The sequence below is a fragment of the Rhagoletis pomonella genome, unplaced genomic scaffold (assembly GCF_013731165.1).
Source record: "Rhagoletis pomonella isolate Grant_MI unplaced genomic scaffold, Rhpom_1.0 Rhpom_scaffold_00001, whole genome shotgun sequence".
In the NCBI taxonomy this organism is placed as follows: domain Eukaryota; kingdom Metazoa; phylum Arthropoda; class Insecta; order Diptera; family Tephritidae; genus Rhagoletis; species Rhagoletis pomonella.
Genome location: NW_023458555.1, coordinates 9,769,489 through 9,787,718, shown reverse-complemented (window position 1 = coordinate 9,787,718; position 18,230 = coordinate 9,769,489). Strand labels below are relative to the sequence as shown.

Here is an 18,230-nt window from a genome sequence, read left to right as displayed (position 1 = left end):
AAAAAAAATCCAAGGAAAAAATTGGATTCGAGGATTTAACTTACATCTCTCAAGCCTGGGAGAAAAAAGTACTACTTGCGGCTCTGATTATTGCGTGAAGAACCAGAAAGCGAAAAAATGAAGTGATGTGATAAGCAAAACAACAACAAATCACAACATTTGCCGACATAAAAAAACAACTAAAGACGAGGACCAAGACCCAGCCGAGATTGTATTACACATTAAACATAGTTAGGACATTTAACACAGACAGACAGCCAGACAGACAGACAACATACAAGCATGCTATGTTTCTATACATTTGCTATACCTGTAGCTTTCTGTGATGTAACCAATAGTAACTGAATTTTAGCTAAATCAAATTAAATTGTTAAAAAAAAAGTTAGAAAAAATGTATTGTGTATTTTGTATTGAATTAATTAGAGCTGCTAAGGGGGGAAAGAAAAAATAAAATACGTTCAAAGCTGGTAAATTGTTTAGAAATTTGTGTATTTCTATGTTTCTTTTTGTATTTGGTTTGTATTCATAGTTTAATTCTTCACTTCCGTCGCCTTGGGAGTTTGCTCATCGTTGGCCACTGGCGCATGTATAGACACTTCACAGTCACTCTTTTCATAATACGCATCGAAGGGACTATCATCATCGGAGCCTGAGTCTTCGGGATTACGCTGCAGGTTTTCATTTTGTTGTATTTGAAACAAACAAACAAAAAAAAAACATAGTAAAGACCAACAAAATTTTTCTTTCTTTTGAAGCGGGAAACTCTGCCCCCGATGACTGATGAGAGAAATGAGCGAGTGAGTGATTACTTGCTTTTCTTATTGCTCATGCTTTCTGCCACTACTACTTATTGAAAGGTTAATTGCGGCTAAATATGTAATTTTATGCTTTTCTCATGCACAAAATATGTACCAACCATTTTTGTTTTTGTAGTTTTAAGAATGAAATCTATAGAAAATGTGAAACATTTTTGCAAACTTAGTCGCATAAAAGTCATGCAATGGAAAACCACTTTACCTTATATGCTTTTACATTAAATTTATGCATACGTGCCGCATGAAAAAAAAATTTTTTTTCCACAAATAGACATGCGGACAAATATAGATTCCCGAAAACTAGAAACCAATGATGCACAAAAGTGATTTGCACATCGAATAAAAAGGAAGAAAACACACTACTCCGAAAACCGAACTGAAATAAACTCAGGCGATTTCAAATAAATGATGTGAAAATTGGAAATTATACTTAATATATACATTATGTATTTCTAATCTGCTTAAAAAAAATTTATTTGTTAACCTATTCTAGGTGGGGTTTGACATATCCCATTAAAAAAATTAAATAAAATCATCGAATTAATATTTTATGGCAGTTATTAATAAGAAATTTCTCTTATATCTAATGAATGAGCTTCAGTAAAAGACGTATGTATTTATTTATACATTTTATTTAAAAAAAAAACCCAAGACTTTTTCTTCAGCTTATGAACTAGCTAATAATGTCATTTCTAGAGTAAACAATTTAAATAGCACATACCCAAGCGCACTTTACGCGATTCGTGGCGAAAGCCCAGTGTTGCCATTTTGATTCTTTTGGGTGCTACATTTAGCTCTTTTTGTTTTAAATTGCCCCGGTAGTTTGCTTTTAGCCACTAGCTCTTTTTTTATCCCTTTTAAACACATGAAACAGCCCTTTGAGGCTCCAAAATTCTTAACTTAATTTTAAACATTTCTGCTGTTTGTTTGGAAAACACATTTTCAACTGAAAGAGTGATTGTAACAAAAATTGAAATTGAATTTTTTATTAAATTTGTCAAAAGTTTAACATTTTCTGGGCGCTCTTACGCTTCACATTTTCGTTATAAAATTGTATTTCGCCTTCGTAACTTAAGATTTTTTTTACAACGTTTATCAACTGAAAGAAATGAACAAAAATAAACAATTTTCGAAATTTCCTTATCTTTCGAATATAGAGGCCTAAAACTAACTCAAAAAGTACTATTACGATTGACAAAAAACAAATATATCCACGCAATGTGGCTAAATATATTTTTCGAAAGGTATCCAAAGAAGATGAGTTGCGTTCGCTTTTTTGGAGTTTTTTTTTTTATATCCCGAAAACGTTTTTCTTTGGAAAAGTAAATGCTTATTTTCATGTTTAGCGCTCCTAAATAAAAGTCTAAAAGAACACTTTTTAGCGAAATTCTTTCTTCGTGTAAACTAGTGTAATTAATCAATTCGTAATATATTTTTTATGTTTTCTTTTTACGAGTCTTAAGCTGATTACTGATCGTAATATTTGAAGTGTATAGAAGACAATTTTTTTTTTTATAAAATGGATACCCCGTAACTGGCGGTTATTAAGCTAATATTCTGACTACCGCAATAAGGTGAGTATTGTGTGTGTTTAGTATTCCATAGTCGGCCAAAGAGCAGAGCATTTAAATAATTTTATTTAAATTTTTCGACATTTTATTTCAAATTAAATACTTAAACCTTTCCATACAAATGTTTACTGTGCTTCCCGCTAGAAGAATTGTACACATGCAAACAAGTGCAATCTACAGTGAAAAATATTGAATAGAGCATACTCGGTCTTCAAAAAAAAAGAGTCAGACTACGTCGACAAGAAGTGCTGGTTCAATATAAAGTTAAATCACTAAGTGCCGTTTTCTCAAGAAGGGCTAAAATTTGTCAGTCTTTCAAACCCATTTTTTATTTTATTTTTTATTTTTTCAGAACAAAATTTGTGTTTAACATGCAGATTAATTTTAAAATCCACTTGAGAAAACAGCCATAAGAGTGAAAAGATTTTAACTAGCATATGAAAACATGCAAAAAAAAATATTAAAAAACTTCATAGGAGTAGACTACTTAGAAACGTTAAAAGAGCATTCCTCACAATGATATTGATACGAAAAATTCAACTGGCATTAAAAAAAAAAAACAAACACCACAACTGGAACGATGCCAGTAGTCAATGCCAAAATCAATTAGGTCAACAACAAAATTCACAACGATTCATGTATGCTAAAATTCTCTGGTTATTTAAATAGTTTATAGAGTTGATTAAACTAATAAACAATAACAGTTGAACAAACTAACAAATTAACTAACAAACAAATAAACAAACAAACACACTTGAGTACCTTGAGTTTATGTAGAGTAAATCAAGTGAAAACATTACAATTGAAAAGGCCAAAAATATAATTGTCTGCACAGTTGATTAGTAGAGTAGAGTAGAGTAGAGTAGAGTAGAGTACGGGTATAACGTAATGCAAGACAACGCAATGTAACGCAACGCAACGAACGAGCGATTTTTTATACAAATATTGGCAAGTCACAAATGTAGGTGTGTTTGTAGGTAGGATAAGTAAGTATATACAAAAATAATTGTTAATATACAAGAAGTATAAATAGCATGTACAGAAGTAAATAAGATAAAGAGTGTATTATAATAGAGAGAAAGAGAACTAGAGAAACTGATGCATAGCAAGATTAAATATAACTAGAAGAGATGGTTTATGCAAATTATGATTCGAGAAGGGATGCAATAGTATATGACTTCGTTCCACACAACTAAAAAAAAACAAGCTAAAGAAGGGGGAAAAACAATGAATAGTTGTTGAATGGTTAGGTGGGTGAAGGCATATGAAGAAGTGTTGTCCGTGTGAGATTTAATTTTATTGGCAAACAAACCACTTCTGTGAACTCGGAAATAAGGATAAACACCAACAGCCTTATTATCTAAATATCACTAACGATGCGCCGCACGAATGATGGGTATACAGTGCTTAATAAACAAGTAATTTTTAAGCAAAAAAAAAAAACGACTTCAATTCTCATATAAAAATTTAAGACTATCGTTAATTTCTTCACGATACAATTATTGGATTTTAACAAAATTATTATGGGACCACACTTGAGGTACCAGCTTTCCAATGAAAAACGAATTATCGGTTAATGTGGTCCAAAGTTATGCGGTAACATACATACAAAAAAGAAAAATAATAAAAAATTAAATATTCCGATAACCTTCTCCTTTTTTTTTAAAGATGAACGATAGAGTTGCAAAATTACAAACAGAGACAATATCGTCCGCAGACGAATCGTCCCTGTGGCCTATATTTCGAGATATGTATGTGTTGTACATCGTCGTAGCCAGAATGAAATTTAGGGGGGGCTCGACCCTATTAAGCTGGTATTTCAGGGTACTATTTTATATATATATAAGGAAAATTTGAAAGTTAGGGGGGGGGCTCGAGCACCCCCCTGCCCCTACCTGGCTACGCCCATGGTGTTGTAGATAATAAGGCTGTAAATCAGTAGCTTGGGACTCAATATAATTTAAATAAATAATCAAAATCAACTGAGTGAATATCGAACAAGGAAAGTATTCGACGAGGGAAGTAAAGGGTTGTATCCCTATTATACTTCCCAAACGCATCAATTTAACGATGAACACAAAGAAACTGAAGAACTTACAATTAGTGAAAAATTATCATCACTTATACATACATACTTATACGAGTATGAATATACATAAGGGTGGCCCAAAAATACATTCGGGGGAACACGTTTAAAATGTTAATGGTAAAAATACCCGTATTTTTGTTAAAAAAAAGAATATTTAAAACTGCCCCAAAGCCCATGAAGGTTTCCATGTTTTTATATGGGCAAAAACACTTTCGCAGAAATGGTATGGAATTTTTGAAAATCAATAGGGCTGTTCAGGACCTTGTGCATATGCTCTTGCATTTGAATATTCGATGCATTTGTAAATTTGCAACAATAAAATACAAAACGGTTGCCATGGCAGCAAGCACAAAATTTGCAAAGCAAATGCAAAATTAAGACTATTTGCACAAGATCCTGAACAGCCCTAATATTTTTCGATCAGAAAACTGTTTTTAATATTAACTATTTTTGATTGGTCCCCTTCAAAAAACATGTTTTTGCAAAAATTTAAATTTTATTGCGGACTCTGACGGAATACCCATTCAGAAATATGTTTGTACTGAAAAAATTTTGTTTAAGGCGACAAACCCATAAAAATAAATAAATTTTATTGTCGATTTCGGCAGAATATCACTCGTTACCCACATTTGTTCCGCAACTTTATTTTAGAATCGGAAAATATACTAAAAAATTTGCGTGGCAATTTTGTAACCAAAGTTAAAAAATTTAGATTTTATTGTGTATTTCGGCATAGTATCTATATGTATATTAAACTTTTAAAATGAAAAAATCGTTAAATTTCAAAAATTACAAAATTGCAGCGACGCTGCCATTTTTTTTTAATTCGGTGCCACACTCTTCAAACTTTACAAATATGCTGTATTTGATGCCAACTTTTATTGCCTCTAAGATGAACATTCTATTCGAAAACTTCCCAAAGTTATAAAAAAAAAGGATTTTTTCGAGTGACAATGAAAAGTAAGTAATTTCGGTACTCTTTCGTCTGAATAAACGTTTTAAGGCTAAAATTGTTCGAATACTTGATTTATTTTTTATTCTACTTGTTTTTGGAACTCCACTGATTTAAACAAATTCAGCGTTTTTTTCTGCCGAGAGAAGGGAGTGCCACTAAAAAAAAACAACTGGTGAGGTTTGCTCATTAATCTTAAAGTAGGTTGTCATTAAAAAAAAAAGTTCCTATAAATCGTCGCTACCGCGGTAAAGGTAAGTCGATCCTCAAGAAACTTAACTTTCTATAAATGCCTAAAAAATTCTAATAACACAAAAAAAAATAATTATTATTAGTCACAATAATGCAAACATACACACACAAATTCAAAACAAATTCTAGTTTTAGTAAAAAGTTAATACAAAATGCAAGGACGGCGAGCAAATAGCGGATTGGGCGCAAATACATTTTATGCTTTGTAGGACTTGCAAGGGAGAATGGGAAGTTTTATTTAATATGTATTACAAACAGACATCATCATCATCATCATCATCATCATCATGAACAACAACTCAATTAGCTCGAGTGGGTGTGATTGTGTGTATGTGTGATTTTCGATATTAGTGGTGACGGTATCATTAGTTAGTGAACTTTTTGTTACTAGTCAATTGCACAAAAAAAAAAAAAAAACAAAAACCAAAAACAAAATGTCAACTATTTTTTGTTTTTTTTTTGTCTTTTGCTTTTGCTTAAAAAATCCTACATAATTTTTTTCGTTGTTTTTGTAGATTAGTAGTAGAGCAAATGAAACTTACCTGCACAGAACCATGCCGATCGGCTGGTGTTAGATTGCCCAGGGTGGCGCCTGGTTTTGGCACATCCGGCCACGCAGCAACACCTCCTTTGGCATTTGTCTGCATTTTGTGAGCGAAATTGAGCAGAAGAGCACATGTGCACGCCAACCAAAAATAAAGGCCCAGCGCAACAACAATAACAACAATCACCACCATCATCAACAAGGTGGCCGGAGCAGCAGCCAAAGCGAATGCGAATGCGATGGGTAGCAAATCCCCAGGCGACGGTCATAGGTTGCGCGATAAATAGGTCCGACAATAAATGTAATTAGCCGCAGGTCACACGTAGCACAAGGTTTGAGGTAGGCGCAGAAGTGTTGATTTGATTGGTTGACATTCATAGTTGGTGGTTGGCAGGCGCCGGCAGTGGTGCAAATTTCGAGATGATGATGATGATTAGTTATTGTAGTAGACATTGACGCGATTCATATTTTTGTTGTTTTTTGGTTTTGTATTTTTTCGGAAGTGATTAGTTGTTGTTGTTGGTCGGTCGGCAGCAAAAAAGGTGTTTCAAAATACGCATTTTTCGATTTTTTTTTTTTTGTATTTTTTTAGAGGCAAAATCGATTGAAAAAATAAATTTTAATTTTAGTGTCAGGTTTTTCACAAATTTCAAAAAACAATTTGCATTTGCTTTTTTTTTACAAAAGTTATGCAAAATTCAAAGTAAAAATCAAATACATACAAAAAAAAATTCACTTGTGAAACTAGCGAATACAAAATTTTGCCTATTGTACGTACTTTCCGCTTAAAGGAAATTATGCTATTCTCTAACGGTGATTATTTACAAGAAAAGAAAGGAGGTGAAATATGTATGTATGTATGTATGATTGCTTGGGCGGGAGTAAGTGAGTGAATGATTGCCTACATATATGTATGTATGAATGAAAGTATGTATGTATGTATAGATAAACCCCTCCTACAACCAAATGTGCAATGTGTGACAGAAGCAAGAAAAGGAAATGCAAATAGAATACGAAACGGTAGATGGAAAGGAAATTGAAGTAGAGAGGAAATGTTAGCCGCAAACGAAGAATATTGCGCGAAAGTGAAATGGCTAAAGGAAATAGTGGCAGCAGCTACAGTCAGGAAATCTCGCACCAGCAGTGCAGGAGTGAGAGGTGTTAACTGGCAGCTAAGGACAGACAGACTGTTGATTGCAGGTGCTGCCATAAATGCGTAAGCAGCACACACACCCATACACACACACGCTTGGGCGCTCAAGGATAAATTTCTCAGCAGAGGCGGACGAGTGTGGGGGCATGGTTGGGTTGTGTGGATGGATTGCCGATTGATGGATGATTTGGATGAACGGAAGGTGGCAGATGAGTTGACGATTGAAATAGCTACGACAACGATGATTAAGGTGCCGTATGCGAATGTGTGTGTGTGTGTGTGTGCATGTAGAATACAACTAACTAAAGTTCGTTTAGCCATTGGCAATGCGAGTAATTGTGCAGCAAAATACTATTTCCGCAGTCCCCCATCTATGGCTGGGTAGAAGGGTAAAGAGGATGGCGAAAAAAGTATGCTGTTGTTGGACTTATGCGAATTGCAATAACTATGAATTGGTGATAACTCATTTGATGGATGTGTTGCAGTCGTACACGCTCCTACCATACATACTTATTTGTAAGCATCGAAGGTGTAAATGTGTATGTACGTATTTATGATGGCCTTAAAGCCAATAAAATTTGCTCGTCACATTTTGTGTAGACCCAAGGTGATTTTTGCAATCTTGCACAACAGCAATTTTAGCTTGCTGCACTCAAGGCAATCAAACGTTGCGGTTAATGGATTGTGGAAATCGATACTGGAGGCAAGCGGTAGTTGAGCAGTATTAAAGGCGTTGCATAAAGTTCAGGTTTTCGGTTCACAGCTTAAAATTGAATATGGGTAAATGCTTAAAATTTATGAAAATTGTATTTGAAAATTTTCGAACTTTGAATTACTTAAACATTTTAAGTGCCCTTTTCATTGCCTGTCGAGAATTGAATTAAATTGTTGAAATTTCCAAAGTAAAACATTTACAATAATTTTATATTTCAGATCAGATAAATGTGAAAAAGAAAAGAATTAAAAAAAAAAATTTTGAAATTTATTTTTATCAAAAGACCTCTATTTAATACAAGCATAAAAAAATGAATTTTTAATTTCGAGCAAGAATGTTAAAAAGTTCGTGCGTGGCCATTAAAACCGTTCACTTTACCAAAAATTAAAGAAAATGTCATAAAATTTAAGCTGTAATAAAGTTTGAAATTTTCGAAAATTTTCCAAAAATACATACAATGTTCTGAAAATTCGAAAATCTTAAAAATCCGCAAACCATCGATAGTTTGAAAAAATTTATTTTCCATATGAATATAAAATATCTTTCATATTACATTTTCAATCATAAAAACTATTTTTCGAAATTTCGGAAACCTTTGGAGGTATAAAAATTTTCAAAACATCGAAAAATTTGGAAAATTCTAATTCCCAAAAACCTGAAGAAATTCGCTAAGTATGTTTTATTATCCGCAAAACGATTATTCACAAGTACATCTATTTTTTTTTTAAGTTTTGAGTTTCGCATTTACAATGCCGTTGAAACTTTATGCATCAGCCTTTCTGCAGCTACTGTTTTTGCTTATATACCGATATAGTAATTTTAAGATTCAAAATGATAATAAATACTTGATTTTCGAATTTCTCAATAGAAGCGAAATACGCATACATTTAGGGCGGCATAGTAAGTAAAAATATGCAATTTATTCCAAGTATGTAGAACTTCTTTCGGCACGCATTGTCGAGGGCTTTATTTTCAAACGTTTTCATTAACCCTAAATTTAACTTCTTTATGCTGGATTTTGTTGAGCTAAATGCTACCTTTATTACAGTTTTAATTGTATATATTGTAAGTTTTTATTTTAAGTCAACCAAGCACCGGTTTTATACCAACAACCTGGGTGGAGAGAATGCATTTTTCTTTTGTTCTCATTGATTTGTTAGTAGAATCATTATTATGAAAGAATGTATGTACTAATAAAAATAAAAAAATCGGCAAGACACTAGCAATTATGATTAAATATACAGTATACAAAATTATATTTTTAGTAAAAGCTTTAATTTTTTTTAAGAAAAAAAGTACTCCCGCTAAATGCACTTAAATACTAGCCAAAATACTTGGATTTAATCATTAATAAATAAGCAGCACGCACAAGCATTATATTATTATAGTCGTACATTTCAGCGCAAAAATTCTAACGAAGTACTATGGGCAGGACGAGCGATTTTTCAACCTGTTTTTTTTTTGTTTCTGAGGTACATAGGCAAATGTTTAAAGCTAGCGATATTTTCAATTTGTTATACTTTTTTCTTCTACTAGCCAAGCTACCACAGACACAGCTTTCTAACCTCAAGTATTAAATATTCCTCATCACCATCATCATCATCATCATCCTCCTCGTAATCAAAATATGAAATATCCTAAAACACCTCAAAGTAAAAGTTCGTTAAGGGGGGGAGCGACGAAAAAGAATACATAGTATAGTTTAAGTAGTTTGGTTGTCGAAAGAGAGTAAGAGTGGAAAATAAGAGAGCAAGAGAGAGAGAGAGAGAGAGAGCAATTCGATCGTCGCCAGTGTACAGTGCGAAAAAAATAAGTAGATTTCTTGAACTTATTACTAAATATTATTAAGTATAAATTAAAAGTATATTTTTTGTACAAAAAAAAAAAAAAATATTAAAATCATTCTAAACTAAATGTTAATATATATATGTAAATGCAAATCTATGTACGATTATGGTCTAAGTGACTTTAATGGGTTTAGTATACGGCATGAGAATGATGATACGATAATGTGGAACTACTTTTTTTCGTTTTTTTTTTGGATAATAATATTTCTCACCGACTTTTATGTAGCAAATTTTGTGTTAATCAAGTGAAAGATATTTGCTAAAATTTGTAAACAATTGCGCTTACCTTAGCCGTTACATTATGACGATCTTTATTTGGTGAAATGATGACTTCATGGCCAGTTTGCAGAGATCCGACGGGCGTTGACTAAATACATATCGATTAATTTGTGACATAGTAGTACATATACACATATAGTGGTGAGGACAGACAGATTTGTTTTTTTTTTTTGTTTTTTTTTTGCAATTTTGCAGGCAGTAAATACATTTTCGTTTGCGTTGCGTTTGTTAGATTTTGTAACCAATTTTCATTTTGTACAGGTGCAAGAGATATTCAAAGGTTGCAGTTGCATTTTAGTTGATTGTTGTTGTTGGTTGGTTGGTTGCGGTAGGTTTTGTTGTGGTAAACATAGAGACACAAACACGCAAAACACCAGTTGATTTTTTTGTTCATTGATTGTGGATTTCGAATTTTGATTTATTGATGGGTTAGTAGTAGTTGGTGGTTGTTGTTGTTTTGATTGAGGTGGTGGTGTTGGTAGTGATGGTAATTCGATGATTTTGCAGCATAACACATTTTTTTTTTTTTTTGTATGAGTTTTATGGAATAAAAAATGCAAGAATCAAATATTAGTTATTTTAAAATTTTAAGTTTCCAAAATAAGAAATGTTATAGCATACATATTTTTATCTGTATTATATACAGAGGCATACATACAAACATACTAGTAGATACTAACTACATATGTAGGCAGATACTTAGCGCATACGGGAACTTATTATTTTATTTTATTTTTTCTTTGAACTTTTCACAAAAGCTAAAATTCGGTCAGCTTATTTCAATACGGAATCAAGGAATTGAAGCCAGTTCGATACATTATTCAGAACAGTTTCTGGTGTGGTGAATAAGGGTATTCAGTATGGGTTTTAAAGCCAACGTATAATAAATAATGTTTTATTTTTCTCGATAAAAACTTGGTTTTGTAAAAAGTACAAAGAATCGAATGACTTTGCTACGCTATTCATGAGCCAGCAAATCTTAGCGATAACGTTACTTATGCTAAAAAAGCGTTGTAAATTTTGTTGATATATTTATTACTATTAAATAAACTTTTTTCTCAACAAAATTCAAACTTTTAAGTTTTTTTTTGAAATTCTAAAAAGGATTCACTATCAATTATTTTCACATTTACCGTGTTTTAACTTGTTTAAAAAACCACCACATATTTAGAAATTCACCACATTGAAAAAATTCAGTAAATTTCATCGCACTCTTAATGGCGCGGTTTCAAAATCATCCTTAAAAAAAATTCAGTTCTTAAAAAATTCACCACATTTTAAATATTTTTCCAAGCTACTCTGCAGCAAAACCCAGCTTTTCAAATGTAATTTTACCATAGCTTATCACCTAAGCTGGTATACAGCAAAATTATTTTACTAAAAGCATTCAACTTTGATGGGTAGATCAATTTTTGTTTAGCATTCTAAGAAAATAATTAATTTGAGCAAAATTTTTATGATCATAAGAATACTTTCTAAATATTTACCTGTTTACACAAAATAATATACCGTGGATACATAAACATGCCAATAACTACTAAAAACATTCGTACATACACAGATACATAAATAATGCAATACATACAAGTTCTGCATTAACTACTGATTTTTCTTTTACTTCAAGTAGTAGTTTTAGCATATTCCTGCGGTGTTTTGGAACTACATAGTTTTTTATTTTTATTTTTTGTATCTGTGTTATTTTGTGTTTTTTGTGTTGTAATTTGTGCTTATGCTGGTTGACTGTTTTGTGTGTGTGTGTGCTTTTTGTATTTTTCTTTTTTAGCCATTTCAAATGCATTTAGCGATAAACAAAATATTACAAGCAGTTTGTATTAGCCAAATGAACATGACAAAGAAAATCAAAACATTAAAAATACCTTGTCTGATTTATTTTTTGCTAAATGTGAAGGTGGCGCATTTTTTATGACCTTCATTTGTTCGAGTTGTTCCTTGGTCTTTTGTGGTTTATTTTTTTATATCCGATTTGGTAATAAAGTAAAAAAATATATATAAAACATTGTTTTATCCATGCAAACACAAAAGTAGTTACAAAAAAAAATAATTTTTTGCGATTGCATTAAAAAAATAAATGGTAATAAATAAAAAATAATTTTTAATTTTTTATTTATTTTTCCGAACATGATGAATCAAAAAAAAAAGTGCTACAAAAGCGAATGACGGATTCAAAAAAATAAGTTCTTATATAAACTTTTCTTCCTCAAAATTTTGCTTGCCTTCAACTTAGCTGATGATTTTATCGTAGGCAAATCTCAGGCAAGATGTTGCGGAAATAACAATCCATGATCGCAATTCACGTCGTTTCGCTAACCTATGTACGTGGGGTCGAACGCAGCCTGCTAAGAGTTAGACATTCACAGAGTATATACCCCAAAAATCACTCCGTGCCTTACACATTTCCTGAAAATAACTCAGAACCCACTTCGCCCATAAAATTCGCTACTTTTTTCATGGCTAAGGGGCTCCCGCCTGAAAAGTACTAAAATAATATGACAGCTTATAAGTTTCGCGCCATTTACCACAGCACCTACACCATTCTCCCTTTTCCATCCGTCTGTGTAAAGACGCATCGAGTCGGCCATCCTTTTATGCCTTCGCGCCAGCCTCCGACGACTTCATTAGTCGTCCTGACAGGTTCGAGATCGTTCCCACGACAGTCGGATCTACGTAACCGGAACGATCCAGATTTATATCTGGCCAAAGACTGCAACTCCAGCAACACACCCCAAAAACTCTTTGGGGAATTTGTATGCTGTTACAACAACAACAACAACATGTTCGAGATCGAATTGGCGTCATTGTGCACAGAAAATTAATGACTAGCGTGCGTTATAGGACTCGGTGAGACTCGCTAGGCGTTACAGCGCCAATCAAGAAAAAGACGAAACCGCTGCCAGATAACCGGAAACCAGTGCATGTGAAATGGATCTCACACAGTGTTATCTTTCAGTTTCAAAATAAATCCATTTCAAATTGTTTAATTTAAAAGAAGAAATTTATATGCAGTGCATAACTGACCTCAAATAATCACTTTGAATTCGACTTTTTAATACTTAGTAAACCAGTGCCAGTTATAAATGTAAATTTTCGGTTATTTTCTTTCCAGCTGTGACTATGGTATTGCATCGTTTAATTTATATTTAATATTCTTGTTTTGTTTTGCAGTTAATTAGTTTCTTTTTAATAATATAATGTTAATAATTCTATACAAATAGATATTTAAATTGTAGTACGATAGTTATTTTTTGTAATGATTTGTTATATTATGTGCTTTGGAATGAGAGAGTTTGTGTTTTTTCTTTTACTTTTTATGTTTTCAATTTTCAATGGGTAGTTTGAAAATAGAAAGAGGAGGCGCTATTACAGGTACATATTTGTTGATGTTACATAACATTAATGCAGGCTTGAAAATTTCATTTTGGCTTCTCTGTGCTTCACTTTCGCCCTTCTCATTCGATTTGTATTTTATATCCTTGATTTGAGTAAGCCCGCAGCAGCAAATACAATGTAACTTTGTCAGCACATATACACATACAAAACAAACATACATAGTAAATACATGTATACAATATTGTCATCAACGGCAGGAAAGCTGTACTTAGTGATGTTAGTAACAGAAATTTATTTTAACTTGATGCAGTTTTAGAATTGATTTCGAGTTTGCTGAATTCAGTTCGTTGCTGGATATGCAATTGGAAACTGGAAACGGCATAGGTTACTTATTTCTTTGCTTGATGTTACAACATTTCCGGCAGTGGCATTTGATGACAGCACAAAGTTTTGAATGCTAGTTTATAGGGTTTTTAGGTTGCTTTTTGAATTACTGGTCTCAAAAAATTGATTTCTTTTAAAATTTATCAACTAACTTTTTTGTGCTTGAGCCCTTTTTTCAGATGAAATTCGCCGAAAATGAAACCAATGAGGAATTTGATTGTTTGATTTGATGATTAATTTGATTAAATAATGAAGAAGAAAATAGGAAAATGTGTCAAATTTAGTGCAATTAGTAAAAGAAAATGCTATTAATAGTAAAAATTAAAGCAAAAATATATTCAAAATATGTTAGATTTCAGTTGTTAAAAAAAAATAAAATAAATAAACGCAAAAAAAATTTTTTATGTAAAAAAAATATTAAAAAAAAAATTATTAAAAAAAAAATAAATTTAAAAATTAAAATTTCCGAGCTACGTTTTTACATATCAACTGCTAAATAAGTGCAAGCACTTTTTAGACATGCTTAATCAAATTATGCATAAGAATAGATAGAACAAAGATAACTATGATTTGTATGCGCATTTGAATGTAGTATTATGTGGCATTTTGTTTCCCCCGTTTCTGTCTACTAATTTATTTTATATGAGTGTATAAATATATACATTTAAATCATTTAAATACCTAAGTTCAATTATTACATGCATATGTACATTAGGGTGCCTCACCAACGTCGCAGTTTTTCGAAGCGAATTATAAAGTTTACTATATTTAAAGATCACCGAGAGTAATACATCGCGATTTTTTACGTGAGTTGGGCGGATTTGAAAAGACCTCCAAAACATTTTTTTTTTGAAAGGAATCAAAATAATGAAATTTTTAGAGGTATTTTCAATTCGTACAGCTAACGTAAATTTAAATATTTAGCGGAAATTTTTGAATTACGATGGAAAAACAGTTTCGATTTTTTTTTTCGTATGGAGAGTTATGCATCTTAATGTACTTGCATTCATAAAAATGTATATATGCCCAAATGAATAGGAAAATTATGTGTATGATTATAAGAAAATTATATTCAAAATTGTATGTACCATTGTCTTCCCTGTCCAGTCGAATTCTCCATCATCCACATAGCCCTTACGATCGAATAAGTCTTGAAACAGTCTTCGCAGAAACTCATAATCGGGCGTTTCAAAAAAATCTAATCGCCGCACATAACGCAAATAAGTTGCGAATTCTTCGGGGTGTCCATCGCAAAGCACCTGCAGCGGGTATAGTTTTTAATTAATATTTTTTTTTTGTTTCAAGCCGAGATATATATACATAAATGCAATTTGATAAACTTTACCTCAATGGGTGTTGCACGTTTTGTATCACCAATTTTTTGATATCTTTCTTTAAGTGTATCAGCCTTAAGGCCTTGCCACGGCAGTGAACCTCTTAAGAAATACATGAACATATGTCCTAATGCTTCTAAATCATCGCGTCTTGATTGCTCTCTGCCCATGTGTGTATTTATTGACATATAGCGTGCGGTGCCGGTGAGAGATTTATGCTCCCGATATGGTATATGCCTATTTGTATCTAAATCAATGTATTCTTTGGCCAAACCGAAATCTGTTGGAAGAGAGAGAGAGAAAAAAGGAGTTAGAAAAAGTAATAAATATCTAATTAATGTAATAATGCTCTCGTTAGGTTAGGCTAGAATATCGTCGAAAAATTTAACGCCTTCTGACGTGGGTGCCAACCAGCAAGAACCGCTATTAGCCTCGCAACGTCAAGTCTGGGTTTTCCTAACAGGCTCTGTGTACTTTTTGGATTGTATACGGGCCACATAAGTTTGGCCGAATAGCAGCCTGAAGCCCTGGAGCCCTGCACCACCTATGGCCTAAGAAGATTGTGGAGAAAACAGTTTCGATTCGGATCTGACCGGCTATCAGTTGAGATCAATATGTAACCCTCCCTGGCTAGCTCAGCAGCCTTATTTCGGTGAATGTTGGGATGATTAGGAACTCAAAGTAATTTTACTGAGAAGAGCTCTGGACTTCTTAATCAGCTTCGACTTTCTACCTTCCTTACTACTTCTACCTGAAAAAACTTTCGTTCGACGTTCCAGTCGGCTTTTAAGCGACAAGGAGCCCGAATGGCCGGTGGAATTTTATTCAAGGTAGTGTTTAATCGATGTCCTGCTCCTATACCCGATCATTTTATCTTTCCATAAACCGATTTCTCTGAGTCTTACAGCAGACACTGAACTAAATTATTTGAAATTCTATAAGTTTGTAGTAACATCGCTGAGGACATGGTAGAGTAAAATCTCATTTCCTTGAAGTTTTGAAAAAATTCTCAAATTATGGTTCTTCAATATTTTTTTTTGTTTTGAGTACGCAATTTTGTAGCACATTAAAATTTAGTATGGTAAAGTGCAAGTTTCAAGTTGTTAAAAATCGCTTTGGTTTTCGGCAATTTTTTTTTTTTGTGTGTTGAACATTTTTTGTATGGAAAAATTTAGAAAAAATATTTTCTTTTTGAAAATTTTTTTATTCATAAAATTTCTTATTTGTCGATCCTAAAAAATCGACCTTAAACTTTCTTCGACGCTTCTTTAGAGTAAACACATTTTTTTTTTTTGTTTTTCTCTCTTTTTAATTTTGTATATTAAATAAGTACTCACCAATTATGTGTATAATTTTTTCTCGCCTCGTCGATGTTCTGCCTATGAGGAAGTTCTCTGGTTTCACATCCCTATAGATTAAGTGCCGACTATGAACATATTCGATCCGGTGGAGCTGATTGGAGATGCGTTGAAGTTGAGACAAAGTTGTATTTAAAGAAAACAAAAAAAGCGTATTAGTGACTTAAGAAAATAAATTTCAAATTAAGTATGTATTTACTAATATAAGACATGCTTGATTTGTTTAACAAAATATTTTAAATAAATTAAATGTACGCTATGTATGCTATAATTTGTTTCGTATCGCATGAAATTAAGAAAAATGCAAAAAGTGAGTGAGAAAAGAAATGACTTTAAATTTGAGAGAGAAAAAAAGAGTAATCCAAGTAAGCTTAATGAAAGTGAAATTAAATAAAATGCTAACAATTTTTTTTCGTGGTGTCTCAAGTAGCGCATATAAAATGCTCATAAAAATATCGAGTAAATTTGAAAAATTTAATAATAATAAAAAAAAATCATAAATGGATATAAAGTGAAAATGCGTAAAAGAAAATTAAAAATCATAACTCGAATTTCCTCTAAAAAAAAATTACGCACATTTACAAAAGGTAATGGCTTCGTACAAATGAATGAAAGAAAAGAAAAAAAACAGCATCAACAGAAAAATGAAACACGCAACTTAACAGCCAAGTTTTTTTTTTTTTTGTTTGTACTTCTAATTCGAATACGTTTCAAACATAATTTGTTTAAGTACTAAGCTAGCATGCAAACCAAAAAAAAAAAATCTACTAACTCCGCTACACTCTAAAAAAAAAACAAAACTGAACCAACTACATTCAGTGCAATCAAAGTATCATTTAAGCTTATTTTCAATTTTGATTTTCGATCATCTACTCTACATTTTAAGGTTCAACTACTATAAAGAGCCTGCGTGAATTTAAGTTGTGTAAATTTAAAAAAATATTAGCGCTTGCTCTAATTTAATAAATTTATTCGCACGATCACTCCGTTGATTTTTCACTTAGCGTGGACAACCCATTAGCAAAGCAACAAACCAATTGCAAGATCGCATGCATATCCCCACTCGCGCACCTTTCGCACACTCACACACACACCACTTTGCACTCGCCCAGACACGCCAGCAAGCCCACAGCCGTTTGTTAGCGAGGAGCTCTCCAACTTTAAGGGGGTACTGCGCCTAAAAGTGTGCTTCTTATAGGCGCTAAACTTTATTTTCGAACTATTTTGTATGACTTTTCATTTTGTTTCTTTGTTAGTAGCAATTGCGCAAACCGCTGGATAAACTTAGGATGTAATAATAAGCAGAAAATCATATAGTAATTGAATGTATCATTAAAAAAAAATAAAATAAAATAATGCGCTAAGGTTAAAAGGTGAATAAAAATTTAGGTGAATTAGGTGTCCTTAGATACATATTAAGTGGTGCTGGTGAGGGTAGTAGTGGATAATATTAGGCTTTTGGACTTGAAACAAAAAAAAAAAACATTGATTAATAAAATTTTATTAGCGTGAAAAAACCATTAGCAACCGGTTGGTTAATTACGAATTATTTTTCAAATACATAAAAGCGCAGTGGTAATGATGCTTAG

General features: G+C 32.3%; 1 protein-coding gene across 11 annotated transcripts in view; it reads right to left on the bottom strand.

Annotated features, from left to right (window-relative positions):
- LOC118738384 (casein kinase I) overlaps nt 1-18,230 on the bottom strand; it is a 53,469-nt gene that overhangs the window by 1,887 nt on the left and 33,352 nt on the right. For 6 of the 11 annotated variants that reach the window (XM_036469350.1, XM_036469334.1, XM_036469343.1 and 3 more), the window contains exons 4-8: nt 16,621-16,735; nt 15,295-15,563; nt 15,038-15,208; nt 10,225-10,305; nt 6,222-6,320 (exon numbers count right to left, since the gene is read on the bottom strand). In XM_036469350.1, coding sequence (XP_036325243.1) covers nt 6,222-6,320; nt 10,225-10,305; nt 15,038-15,208; nt 15,295-15,563; nt 16,621-16,735 — 735 coding nt within the window. Of the gene's footprint in view, nt 1-6,221; nt 6,321-9,656; nt 9,729-10,224; nt 10,306-12,061; nt 12,173-15,037; nt 15,209-15,294; nt 15,564-16,620; nt 16,736-18,230 lie in introns of those variants that run through there. The other 5 variants (XM_036469319.1, XM_036469311.1, XM_036469372.1 and 2 more) reach the window with 4 other exon arrangements.